Genomic DNA, 12,931 nt, shown 5'->3' with positions numbered 1-12,931 from the left:
GAATTTATCTCAGACGCAGAGGAGTTTCGGTCACTCTGTCAGAGCGCTCAATTTATCACTCACCAGAGAATCTGCCCACAAGACAAAGGCCCAGGAAAAAAAATCAGACTTTATTCTGGTATTTATGGACTTTTTTTTATTATTATTATTTCCAACCTCCCTAAACTCAGAATAAAGTCGTATTTTTTATCACCATCTTCCAGGGAGTTACCTAAATTTCTCTTTCCAATGACATACAGCTGGTGCCAGAAAGATGGAACAACAAAAGCTTACAGTCATGGGGAAAATAAGATTCTCCATTTAGTGCACAAGATGGATCCCACCTCCACTGAAGCCAAATATCCAAATATTTCATCAGTTTCAACAGAGCAACACAAAAACACAGCCTGCAAACAGGGAGCAGCATGTAGAAGCAAACAAAGAGCAGAAAAGCTGGAGCTCGCAGTCCAGTACCAGACATTAGGAACCAAACCAAATGAAAGCACAACGACAAAACCTGGAAAATGATCCATATGTGCAGTTAACCTCATTTCCATTGACCTGCAGATTTCTTGAGACAGACAGATTTGCGACCACCTTCCGTCAGTGACATGCCTCTAATGGAAGGGACAGCGAAATGACCTTCAAGTGACAACTCGCCCCGGGAAAACCGTGACAAATGCAGCCCGATAGCCATCTCCACCTTGCGTGCAGACACGAGATGACATACTGTAATGCGCTTGTGTCACAAGGAGGGAAATGCTGGATGGTCTTTTTAATGGGTTTGTCTGTAGCAAAAGAACCCATCAGAGATGTAATTTGCAGGGGAAGGACTTGCCAGAATGAGCTTACGAAGGAGGTGTGTGTGTGTGTGTGTGCACGTGTGTGTGCTGCGTGGGCAAGCTGCCTGAAGGAAGCACATCTGACTCTCTTTTATAGGGAAAGGCAGTGTATTCCTGTAAAATTAAACAGGTTTAGGGCTCCTGTTTTAACACAAACAGAAACAGACCACAAAAACAACAGCATGCATGAAGAAAACCATAGAAAGAATCTCACTCAATTTTGCAAAGATGAAAAGGAAACATGATTCCGTGCCCACAGTACCGTGTGGTAAGAATACAAATTATTCTGGATGGAGCTACAGTTAATGTAGTGGACCGACACCTAGGGCCACAGGAGACTGGGAGAGAAGGGTTTCACCTTACTCGCACAGGAGCGAAACGGGGCCTCAGAGGCAGCATGAATCCCTCACTACCACACATTAAAAAAATACCAGGGTTGGAAACCCAATCAGCAACATGCTTTCATTATTTTTGTCAGGTAAATGAAAAAAACTGTTTGTTTTATTTTCATTTTAAAAAGTGAGTTTGGACAAAACTGTCCTGAATTCTGTGTTGTGGAATTTTATACAGCACGTTCAGGTGACATCTGGGTAACCACGAAGATGACTTCCACCATCGGTATGAAAGCTGCTTCTTTCCCAGAACAGCACCCAAGAAAGAAGAGAGGGACAGAAAGCTGCTGCAAGCACCTCTCTGAGGAAAACCCATAAATTTGACTTGCTCTATGGGTTCTCTCAGAGTTAAGCAATGTGAGGGCTTCCAAAGGATGACAGACCTGCCCCTCGAGGCTTTGGGTCTGCACCTGTGGATACTTACTCCTTCACAAGATTTCAGAGCTGCTACTAGAAAGTTGAGGACACTTTGAAAGCTGACATGATCTTAAAGCAGATCGGGGACACTGGGCTATTTTGGCTTGCCACAATGGGGAAAATTCAGGAGATTCATACATTTTTGAGCAGAAGGAACTATTACGATCATTTAACTAATATCCGGCATAACCGTACTGATTGGCCTGTACTATCATCTAGAAGTAATTGATAGCAACTTCTCTGAGCCCATCCGCCACCTTGAACGTTCGGTGTAACAGCCCAGAGCAACACATTGACACGATGAGCGTTACAGACCGTGTGGGGTGCAAGCACACACAAAAGGCCAGAAAGCCTGCAGTGCAGTAATGCAGCGCAACACAACCTCAAAAAGCCAGAGAAATGTTTTCATCGAGCAAGAACTATTCAAACACTACCTGAAATCTGCTATGACCTGCCAAAACGAACCCTCCAGCACCAAAGCAACCTAACTCTTGTCTTTAGCAGTTATTATTATAAAGACACTTTCAGGTAGAGCAATAATGAATAAGTCAGGCCTTGTTAGAGCTGAAGTCTTCCTCTCTTCATCACTCAGAAGACTGTCCCAAACTCCTGTCATCTGCAGATAATGTGGACCCCAAACACAAGGGTGCTCTTATTCCAAAACCCTCGGGCCCTATTAATTAACCTGGAGCTCAATTCAGCCTGCGACAGGCTCCTCTTCCTGCCAGGTCACCTCCCAGAAGGAAGGAGAACAGATGTGCTGTGTTACATACGCACGAGTGAGAACACATTTAACAACAGCAACCTGACCCAGACTCAATAAACAAATTAATAAAAATAGAGGAAAAAGAAAAAGAAAACCACACAAAACCAGAAATAGTTCATCACAGCCACAGAAAGATTATTTCTCTACTCAAGCACGGGTGTTGTGCCTCTTAACAAGGGACAACACATTTTGGAGAAGAGTGGGGGACACAGGGGAATATTTAAACAGAGGCAATTCACCGTAACGCATAACTCGACAGCAGAACCACTCAGGATCTTCTCTTCACAGGATCAAAGGGCACGAGAAGAACAAAGGGTCAGCTGAAGTGATACGAATGACCAAGATGGAAGAACACAACTCATTTCGGATACAGAAATGTTTAATGGCGTTAAAGTGCTACTTTAATGGGGACCATATGCTAACATTTAAACACAATTCCACTGCACTGCTAAATATGGTTGTCTTTATTTTTTATTTACTTTATTTACTTCTTTTTGCCCAACCCTACCTAAAACAATAAAATAAAGTCTAAAGGACTGAAATTAACAACCCATTCAAATCAGCAATAAGTTATGAATTTTATAAAGCATTTTTTTTTCCTCTTCTTTTCTTAGTAATGAGGGGTAGTTAAATTACTTAAGGATATACAAAGTTTCAAACAATGCCATAGGTGAGGACTCTATCAAGGTTTTTAAAACTTGGAAAAAACGAAATAATCCTGGCCATTAAAAAGACAAAAATAAAAAACAGCAAAGCCCTCAAAGTGCAGGTTAGAATGCTCATCTCTGAGAAAATTAGAAAACATTTGCTAGAATAGCTCTTAACAGCACCTGCACAGGTAAGATGGCAAGGCCCTTGGGAACAGGACGTGCAGTCAAAACATTACATTAACGTGAGAGACGTGCTGAGCTTAACTAGGTTAACTACTGGACTGGAACTTCAAAAGTCAGCAGAGGGAATGATTCTAAAAAGAAAACCAAAGGAACCCTCACCGAACTTGGCCTTCTCCAGCTAGCACAGCCTTCATCCACTATGTGCACGGCAAAAAGCATTTTGCATTTCATTGGGTCAAGTGCTTCATCAAAACAGAGATCTTCTCATGGCGTAAATTCATATAAAAGACATCTAAGGTTTAATATGGACAAGCTCTAAAAAGACGCATCAGACTTGGGGTGTTTTCCCTCCCAACACATTTACAAACGTTTATCAAAAAATCTCTTCAAATAAAAAGGTCATAGTGGCTCAGTATCTGGGCACGACTTTCTGGCATATCGCCTCTCGTGTGTGCTGGTTTCTTTCTGCCCTCAGCTGGTTGTGTGCCTGCGCGTGGGCACGCATCTACCGGGAGATCTGCTGTCGCTGTCACAGTACGACACAGCCCATGATGTGCTGGTAGATTACAAGCGTGTACCCCTCGCTTTAGCCACGCGTCAGAGGTACTTGCTTTTTAAATGATGTCCAACAGAAAGCTGAGCTGAATGGTATTCTCTCCTGTACATCTCTTTTCACTGCCCCTCTCTCTGGGCACAGAATGAGACCTTAATCATTACTGTTGTTTTTTCTAGGCTACTTATGCCCTCACAGATTTCCTATTACATTACGACAGCATTGGATTGTGATAAACTGTAGGACATGGTCCTTTTAGGACCACAAAAGCTCTTCAGAAGGGCCTAAACAAGGTTGTTCAACCTGAATGCAGTGTAAGAAATTCTGACATTTCTCAGATCTCATGACAGAAAGAGAGGGATGAGTCTCTAGTATCCTCTTTCAAACAAAGAAATTCAAAACAAAGTGTTTCATCGCTAAGGTCTAGATCCAGGTCCCACAGAAACAAATGGATATCACGGACTTCAATGGGACTAGGGTTTGGTCTAACTTTTGGCCAGCAGGAATTGGGATTGGTAATGTGACCAAATGAACACGTGGGTTTCTTCCCTCACCCCAAAGGTTTTATTTACAGGTCTCTTCAGGACTAGCTGTCAACGTGTCATTTCTGAAAGAGGATACTGGCATCTAGGACCCAGTTTGATCACCCCAGTGAAATCTTTCGCCCTGCACTGTCATCTCACTTGGTTCTAGGAAGCAAAGGAGAGCTTGACACTGGCGCTGGAGTAACCCTCGTCACTCCCAATACTCTGCAAGCTGCTGTGATCATCAATGTCACTGATGCTGGTTGTGCTGATATTGTCCACTTCTCCATGGGAGAACTCTGTGCTTTCAACGTCCACTTCAATCTCTTCTAAAAAGGGAAATGAGAGAAACACACACAGGTTAGCATCACAAACCCAACTGCTTCCTTCAAGCCAGCTGCCAGGACTGCCCCGGTCAGGACTGCAGCAGCAGCCTGGCAGGAAGACTCTCGGTGTTTTCCCTTGGGGTAGGATAGGCTATGGACATGATTTGGGAAAGGACTAGCTATCAGCCTGGAGCTTTTCACAGGGACTTTGCAAAGGGGCTTGACTCCTCCAGAATGCAAAACACACTGTCAGTATAAGTGGGCCATCTCATGCACTGAACTTGTTACTCTGCCTCTGTTCTTTGGAACGGTATTACCCCCGTGTTGGAAACAAACAAACAACAACAAAAAAGAAACACAGATAGAACAGAGGACAAGAGAGAAAATAGAGCATAAGTCACCCCTAAAGTTACCCCTACCTGTAACATGCTATTCGATTGATATCACTTTGCCAAAGGTGGGACCACCCATTATAATGGGCATTATAATGCATTAAGATGAGGGTCTGAGTTACTTTCAGAGCTACTGAGTGGACCTAAGAGCTTAAATCCTGTTTTTAAGAGGGTATTAGAAAGCAGATTATCTTGATTTCCATAGCATTCAGGAATTTTCCAAAAGGATTTTTTTTTCCAAACTGTAGACTCAAACCCGAACTACATGGCATGCTTGAGTCTGTTAGTAAATATCAAGCTATCTACTGTGCCCACCTGGGATCCACAGCAGAGGTGTTTCAAAAAAGAAAATTATCTGAATTCAGTTAGCCATTCAGACCATCTCTATCCAGTTTTAACTGAGATGAACAGTATGGGAAGCTTGGAAAAGAAAGGGGGTTGGTGGTAGAATGATTCTTGGAGTTTTAAGAGACAGTTTGCTTGGTTATGCCACGGTAGGCCCAAATACAGGAAATATATTGGAGAGCATGAGAAGTTGCTTTGCAACATCTGCTCCAGCCCCAATAATATCTTTCTTAGATATTCTCTTTGTGTTGCTGAGAGATACAAAAAAGGGACAATGCATATAACATCTTTAACATCAGGTATTTATCTACCATCTTGTGACCACTGCAAATTACTTTGCGTAACTGATGCTTTCGTATTTTAGAGAGCTCTTCAGAGAAGCGGATCACTTTAAATGCCACCGAAATCATCCTGAGATGACAATGGCAACACTTCTTCCAAACTTAACTGTAACTCAAACAAAAGGCAAAACTTTTTGTATATAAGTGTGTGCATATGTATGCAAGTACATGTGTAAGCAAAATCAGTAGCCTAAATAGCAGAAGTCAGAGAGAAGGGGGTAGCTGAGAGACAAGAAATGGATCAGCCCCCTGCCCCCTCTTCTCAGAGTCCCGGGGATTCCCCGCCAGCTCAGTGACACCCACCTCGCTCTGAGTCTGAGCGATCAGAGGAAATGGTAGATCCAATGCTGTCCATTCGTATTCGCTCTATCTCCTGAGACCCCTGTAGTTGTTCCAGTCTTCTCTTTAGGAATCTTTGTTCTCGTTCCAGGTTCTCAAGCTGGTGTTGGCTTCTCCTCTCGGTCTCTTCAAGTTTCTGACATGATCAAATATGGCTCAGTAATAGGTTTCATTCTTTTCTCCTTCCCTCCCACCCCACTGTCCAGCCACCTGCTTTACTTAGACATTCCCAGGCCCCTGAAGGATTTAAGCTGCAAAAGAGCACTGAAACAAGCTGCTTTCCCCTTTCCAGGAGTTGTGCTGTCTCCTCACAACTCTTCCTGTTCCCAGGCTCTGATAAATCACACATGCATTGGTATCAAAAGGCTTTGAAGACAGAGCCTCTCCAGAGGAAGCGATAGGAACCGTAGCACTTTGTGGGCCATTCTGCCTGAGCTCAGCCCCCTGCATTACCACATCTGTCCACAAAGGGGCCTCGGTGCCCTTAACCAAACCAACCCCGCGTTACAATCAGCTGTCACATAAAAACGTGCCCCGGGAGCTCTGTGTTCCTTGCTGCATGGTTTAGCAGGATTTCTCAGAAACAGTTTTCTATTTAGTAAGTGATTTACATAACCTACTACAGATTTCTTTGATCACAGCTGGGAAATCTACCAGGGCACTGTTCTTTGTTTCCTAGGACAAGCACATTGCATAAGGAGGAGTCATTTCAGGCTAACCCCGTCCCTTCAGCAGGGCTTTTTCTCCTTCGCCACCCATCCTCCCTCCCACTATCCTGGGCTGTGACAAAGGGTTCCAGCCTTTTCCAGATACTGACAATGCTGCGTTTTCTCTTTGTGCTTCACTCTGCCAGGAGTGAAACTAGATGAGTGTTGGGCTGGCTGGCTGGCTCCCACACGGAACTTCAGCAAGCCAGCCCTGGCTTACCCTCCTGGGATTTGCACCAATGTTTTGGCAATGGAAACTCACTGGCACATCAGAAGAAAAGGTGCATTTCCCATCAAAATGGGGTCATTCAACAGTAGGTATGTTTTTCTCGTAAGAGCTGTTGCTGTCAACAACTGATGACGATACAGAATAAGGCTCCTGCTTTCCAAATCAATCATTTCCACAGTTAACAGAGTTCCTTATGGACTCTCCTAACAATGTGGCTTGTAGTAATGATAAATGATTAACCGAAGAGACAATGCTTGCTTGTTGCTTTATATATATATACACACACATAAAATGTAAATAATTAGATATATATGTATATTAACATATCAACATGTACTACTAGTAGTTAAGAATTAGAATGAGCATTAGAAGTATTAGAACGAGTCCAGAGGAGGGCCATGAAGATAATCAAAGGCTGGAGCTCCTCTCCTATGGAGACAGGCTGAGAGAGCTGGGTCTGTTCAGCCTGGAGAAGAGAAGGCTCCGGGGAGAGCTCATTGCAGCCTTCCAGTACCTAAAGGGGGCCTGCAGGAAAGCTGGGAGGGACTCTTTGTCAGGGGGTGTCGTGATAGGACAAGGGGGAATGGTTTTAAACTAAAAAACGGTAGGTTTAGATTAGGTATTAGGAAGAAATTCTTCACTCAGAGGGTGGTGAGGCGCTGGTGCAGGCTGCCCCGAGAAGCTGTGGCTGCCCCATTGCTGGAGGTGTTCAAGGCCAGGCTGGATGGGGCTTTGGGCAACCTGGTGTGGTGGGAGGTGTCCCTGCCACTGGAAGGGGGTTGGACTTAGATGATCTTTAAGGTCCCTTCCAACCCAAACCATTCTGTGATTCTATGGCATAAGGTTTGATTTTTGGGTGGTCTTGTGTGGATCCAGGAGTTGGACTCCGTGATCCTTGGGGGTCCCTTCCAACTCGCGGTATTATGTGCTTATTTGATTAAGGAAAGGCATCGGTCTCCTTCAGACGCAGAGTTAACCTCTAGGCAGCAAGAGCGAGCTATTGGATTGCACTTCCAAACCAGCCCCGCCAGAAAGCAGCTGGGAGAAGCAGCTCTTACCTTGATATGTGCTTTGGCTTTGTTGAGCAGCCCAAGCGTCGTGTGCCTGGTGCAGTCTGGTCCGAGCGGTATCAGAACTTTCAAGCGTTCGAGACACAGGCGGAGGTGAGCTCGGCTGTAAGGGGAGAAGAGGAGATCAGAGCCGTGCTTTCGGGAAGGGAACACCATTTCTTTCTCTGCCTCCCTTCTAGGAGGCACTTTTCATGCTTCCTCCTCTCTCTACACATCAGGAGATTCCCCGCAGGTGCCAGGATGGGCCGCCGCCGACCTATTTACACCGCAAACAGCAGCTGCTCACCAATACTCACACGATTGCTAACCTCTGGCAGCCGCTGTTTGCTTTCTCGCCGTTTGAGCTGATAATCTGATTCAATGGATGGACTTTGTGCAGAGAAAAGGCACAGGCACAAACGGTACGATTACCTTGTAGGCTTCACCTCTCGCTCAGCTAGTTGCTGCTGTGCTGAGAAGGTTTGTGGAGGCACTTCTGAATGACTGCTACCCGCGGCATGCTTGTGCATTGCCGGTTCAGGGACATTTGTTATGATCCAAGCAACATCTCTAGCATTTCTTTGCACAAAATTCGAAGAAGGAAATAGCAAAACAGTTAGCCCAAAACACCCAAACGATCCCTGCTGGCAATTAAGAGAGTTAGAGGGATTGCGGTTCCCAAGTGTGGCACCCTTACTCCTTCCTTGGACCCAGGTCTCAAACAGTGCTGGGGGCACAAGGTCTGCAGGAACACGAGAGCCCTTCCCTGGGCACTCTGCTGACCTTGGACCACATCTCCAAAGACAATTTCAAGCACGACAGCACTGCTGATGGCCTGAGCCATTTTCTGCAGAATACGAAACGTGGGGAAAATGGTTCCGGAGCAGTGGCAAAGCACGTCGTCCTCAGGCTGCACAGAAGAACTGCTCCTGCCGATCCTGCTCTGCATCACGAATGCAGGGACCAACACCAGATTTATGGAAAACTATCTCGTGGGTTGCCTTTTTTCTCCTCCCTCTCTCTTTCCCAGACATTAATGATTTATGTCCAAACTTGTCATCCCAATCAATAACACAATGACATCAGCTTCACCATTCACATGCAAGCAACACCGGTGCAAAAGAGTCCTGAAAGCCTATCCCAAGCCCCGCTCAGACACAAAGAAACTGCATCTTAGCCCGATCCGTCTCAATGCAGGGGGAAAAAAAAATAAAGAGCACGGACAGTTCATTTCCATTTGTTTTTCAAATTCACCATTGCTCCCGGTTTGAAAGGGGTGGGGGAGAAGAGTCTGTAATCAGGCAATTATGTCAGTGACAAGCAAGGATGATTAAGGGTGGAAGGGTCAGGGGTTTTGCTGATGAACTGTCAGCACCGAGGAGTACTCGCTGGCGGTGCTAGGGCTGGGAGCCCCTCAGTACTTCTATTATAAATCTCTTTACAAAGGGTCCATCATTCTGTCTCGAGAACAGCCACGGGGCTGCGTATGAGCAGCAAGGGCCTTGACGAACATGTGCTTTTCATTAAATATTAACAGCTGGGGAAGGGGGGGGGGAGGGGAAGAACCAAAATCAGAAGAACCAAACAAACAACTACAGAAGAAAATCACATCACTCTCCTCTGTTCCTCCTCGGACTGCTCCAGGGCAAACTGTTGACATTAAACCCATATGGCTGACACAAGTTTGGGTTTTAGCTACCTGGAAGCCCCTTTTCAACATACAGGCTGGTGAACGGGGGTGCGTGCACCCAACCCACCCCAGGTGCTTTGCCCAGTACCTGTAGGGCCTGCAATGACAGCGCACTGCTGGGGCACGCCGCACGCGTCCTCCCAGGGGAGACTGCTCAGATGTCTGGCAGCCAGAGAGAGGAGGAGGAGGAGGTCGTGCTGTTAAGGACATTCTGGGTCTCTGAACCGATTTTTGGTTGTGCCACAGATTTCCTGAGTGCCCACAGGCGAGCCACCAAGCCAGAGCTGCCCCAGCACTGCCACCAGGCTGCCGCACAGAGCGGCGTGTCCCTGCACAGCACGAGTGCAAGCACCAGCCAAACGCCTCACCTGCAGGATCAGCCCCAGTTGGAAATGCCGCCGGAGCGGAGCTGGGGATGTGAGCAGATTTGGGGGCTGAGAGCAGGGCCACTGCCACCGCACAGAGGGCTGGGTACGCGGCATCTGCCGCGGGTAGGGCCTGGGACTTCGCCCTGACCCGCTGGTAACAAACGCACCGTGCACGCAGCAGAAAACCAAAGCTCTGGGGAATCAACGCCTGACCAGCGTCGAATTACCACAGCAGCTCCAGAACGCAGAGAGAAACGCACAGCACGTTACGGCCTGAGCTCCGGGGTTTTTACCAGGAACAGGGGAAGGCCCCGCACCAGGAACCAGGCCCTGGGGACCAGAGGTCAGCTCTGGGCAGGAACGAGCACGCGCCGGATCGCCCAGGCACAGGCTGAAAGGACGGCACCAGGTACTGGAAGCACGGCCACCGATCAGTTCGGCTTGTGCCCCAGGACCACGGTGGATCAAAGGAAGTCACCGTGCCCTGCAAACATGGGCAGAGAGGGGACAAAAGATCTGGAGGGCTTGTCTTCAGAAGGACTGGACAAGCCGGCAGAAAGTTGCCTCCCCAGCACACACGGTCCCTATTTTCCCGTTTGCATCTGGTTCAGAGAGAGAGAGAGCAACCACAAAGCTATTAATCTTTCTTATCAAGTCCCATAGCTGTACCTGAGCAGCTGTAATCCCAAGGTCACGCCCTGATAGGCACACCTTTCCTTCCCCTTGTTTACCTGGCTTCAGCTGCAACGTGGCTTCAGCAGCGCTGCAGGCTCTTGGGCTCAGTGAAAATGCCGGCATTGTGCAGGCTCCAGACAGAGCCCGATGGCTTCGCCTGTAAACCACTGGATTATGCCAATATTTGACGCATCTGCCAATATCTGGGAAAACAAGCCTAAATGCCCGTATTGTTGTGTAACAGAGGAGCGACCTAGGCTGGGCGCGAAGCGCTGCTGCCTCTCACTGCGCTGGTCCCAGGGAAGGCAGAGGAGGGCAGGAGGAGAACTGCAGTTTCAGGCAAGGCTGAAGCCTCCGTACGCAAGCTGCAGGGGAGACGGGAGAAGCCAGAGGCCTTCCTCCTGCCTCGGCAGCTTTGGTAAAATCAGGCCCCCCCAGCCTTACCTGTCCTCCGCTGAGCACAGGTAAGTGCTGGATGTGCCAAAGCACCAGGCTCACGCAGAGGGAATTGGGGAGTACCTGACAGGAGGAGGCTCCCCCCTCTTTCACCCTGTGCCTGGGTGAGAGCCTCTGTGTTTGGGTTACCTGCTTCCACCAGCCCCCAACACCCCCCATCCTCCTCCGAGCCCCCAGGCTCTGCCCCGCGCCCCCAGCAGCGCAGCCCGGCTCTCGCTCCGCGCCTCCCCCTGCACTGGGCTCTGCCTGGCTGCAGAGGGCTGTAACTTCACAGCCTGCTCTGCTCTCCTCTCCCAATGACATCATCCGCTCCGATTATATAAAGCGCTGGGAGGAAACCTTTATTTCTGCATGCTTTTTGCTCCTAGCCTCAGCTGTCTCACCGCACAGCCCGCAGCCAAATCCCACTGCAGGAGCCCGGCTCCTTTTTGCCTGCATTGGACTGCAGTGCAGGAACGGGGCTGGGTGCAAAAAAAAATTCCCCGTTTCCTCACCCCACTCTTCTGGGGACTTTTCGGAGGGGCTGGGGTAGGGCTCATCCTCTCCCCCACCAGGCACCACAGCAAGCTTGGCACAAAAGCCACCAGCTTTTGTAAACATCCCTGGTGAGACTGCAGCTGCTTTGCTGCTACGGTGAGGGCTTTTTTCTTCCACCACAGGCAAAAGCGATGGAAACTGAAACAAGAAAGTTTCTCTGCCTAGAAGTCACTAAAAGACACGTGCGTGCTCAGCTCTGAAGCAGCAGGTTTGCCAGATTCAGCGCTCTCCTGGAGTCAGACGCTGCTGACAGACTTTGCTGAATCAAGGCTTGAACATCTGCAGAACACCGGCGCAGGCGCGCACCAAGCTCCCATCTTCAGACCAAGCCTCCCCTCCAGCAGGAAATAACCCACGAGCCGCCAGCGGCATCTCAAGTGCTGAATTCCAATTCCTGTATGTTGAAATAGAGCATTGGGGGGAAAAGGAAAGCGTTTCCCAGATACTGTTGTACCACGCCTGCAGGTCTATAGGGCCTGAGTTCAACAGATTTCAGCACGTGCTCAGCGTTAAGAATTCACTCAAGTCCCGCCGAAGCTAGATCAGACGTTTGATCTCCACGAGGAGTTAACAAAACAAAACGAAAAAGCAGCACCAAAAGCACCAGCACAAGGAAGATCCTAACACGGAGAAGAACATCATCACCAGCCTCCCTCTCTGCCCTCCTCTCTCTCCTCCCTCTTCATCTTTTCAAAGTTGAGTCCGATTTAACCCTGAAATTAGATACCACCAACTTTGTTTGGATTTCAGGGCTAATAGATTGCTTAAAAAATTCAGGAGGGATCGCTGCTTAAAGAAAGCAATTCCTGGAGAAACACAAGTGACCCCACATCAATAATTCATTGGACCAGAACGATTTTGAGATAAAAGTAATGAGAAACACATGCAAAAACCGCAGGGCAGGGAAGATGGGGGAAAATATGGTTTCCTTCTATAAGCAACTCGCAGGTCAGAGCCTCATTTATCTTGAGCAGCCATCACATGATGATGTTTTTTTCCTCGCTCGTCTCTAACCCTCCGCCAAACCCAACCCTCTCTGCTAAACGACCTGACCCCCGCTTCGCTGAACGCCTGTCGCCAGCGAAAGGAGAGGAGATTTTGCCGAGTACCTGAATCAGAAACTGAAAGCCAGTCAAGTGCTGAGGACAGAGGCTGTATTTTCTTTGCTGCA

General features: G+C 47.8%; 1 protein-coding gene across 3 annotated transcripts in view; it reads right to left on the bottom strand.

Annotated features, from left to right (window-relative positions):
- Positions 1-2,757: 2,757 nt before the first annotated feature.
- The window catches only part of MXI1 (MAX interactor 1, dimerization protein), a 52,460-nt gene continuing 42,286 nt past the window's right edge, over positions 2,758-12,931 (bottom strand). For all 3 annotated transcript variants that reach the window (XM_083844444.1, XM_083844446.1, XM_083844445.1), the window contains exons 4-6: positions 8,044-8,158; positions 6,014-6,185; positions 2,758-4,635 (exon numbers count right to left, since the gene is read on the bottom strand). In XM_083844444.1, coding sequence (XP_083700570.1) covers positions 4,472-4,635; positions 6,014-6,185; positions 8,044-8,158 — 451 coding nt within the window. In that variant the 3' untranslated portion in view covers positions 2,758-4,471. The remainder of the gene's footprint in view (positions 4,636-6,013; positions 6,186-8,043; positions 8,159-12,931) is intronic.

This window comes from Anser anser (assembly GCF_964211835.1).
Source record: "Anser anser genome assembly, chromosome: 7".
Taxonomy (NCBI): Eukaryota; Metazoa; Chordata; class Aves; order Anseriformes; family Anatidae; genus Anser; species Anser anser.
Note: the sequence above shows the minus strand (reverse complement) of the source record. Positions and strands in the feature narration are given on the sequence as shown.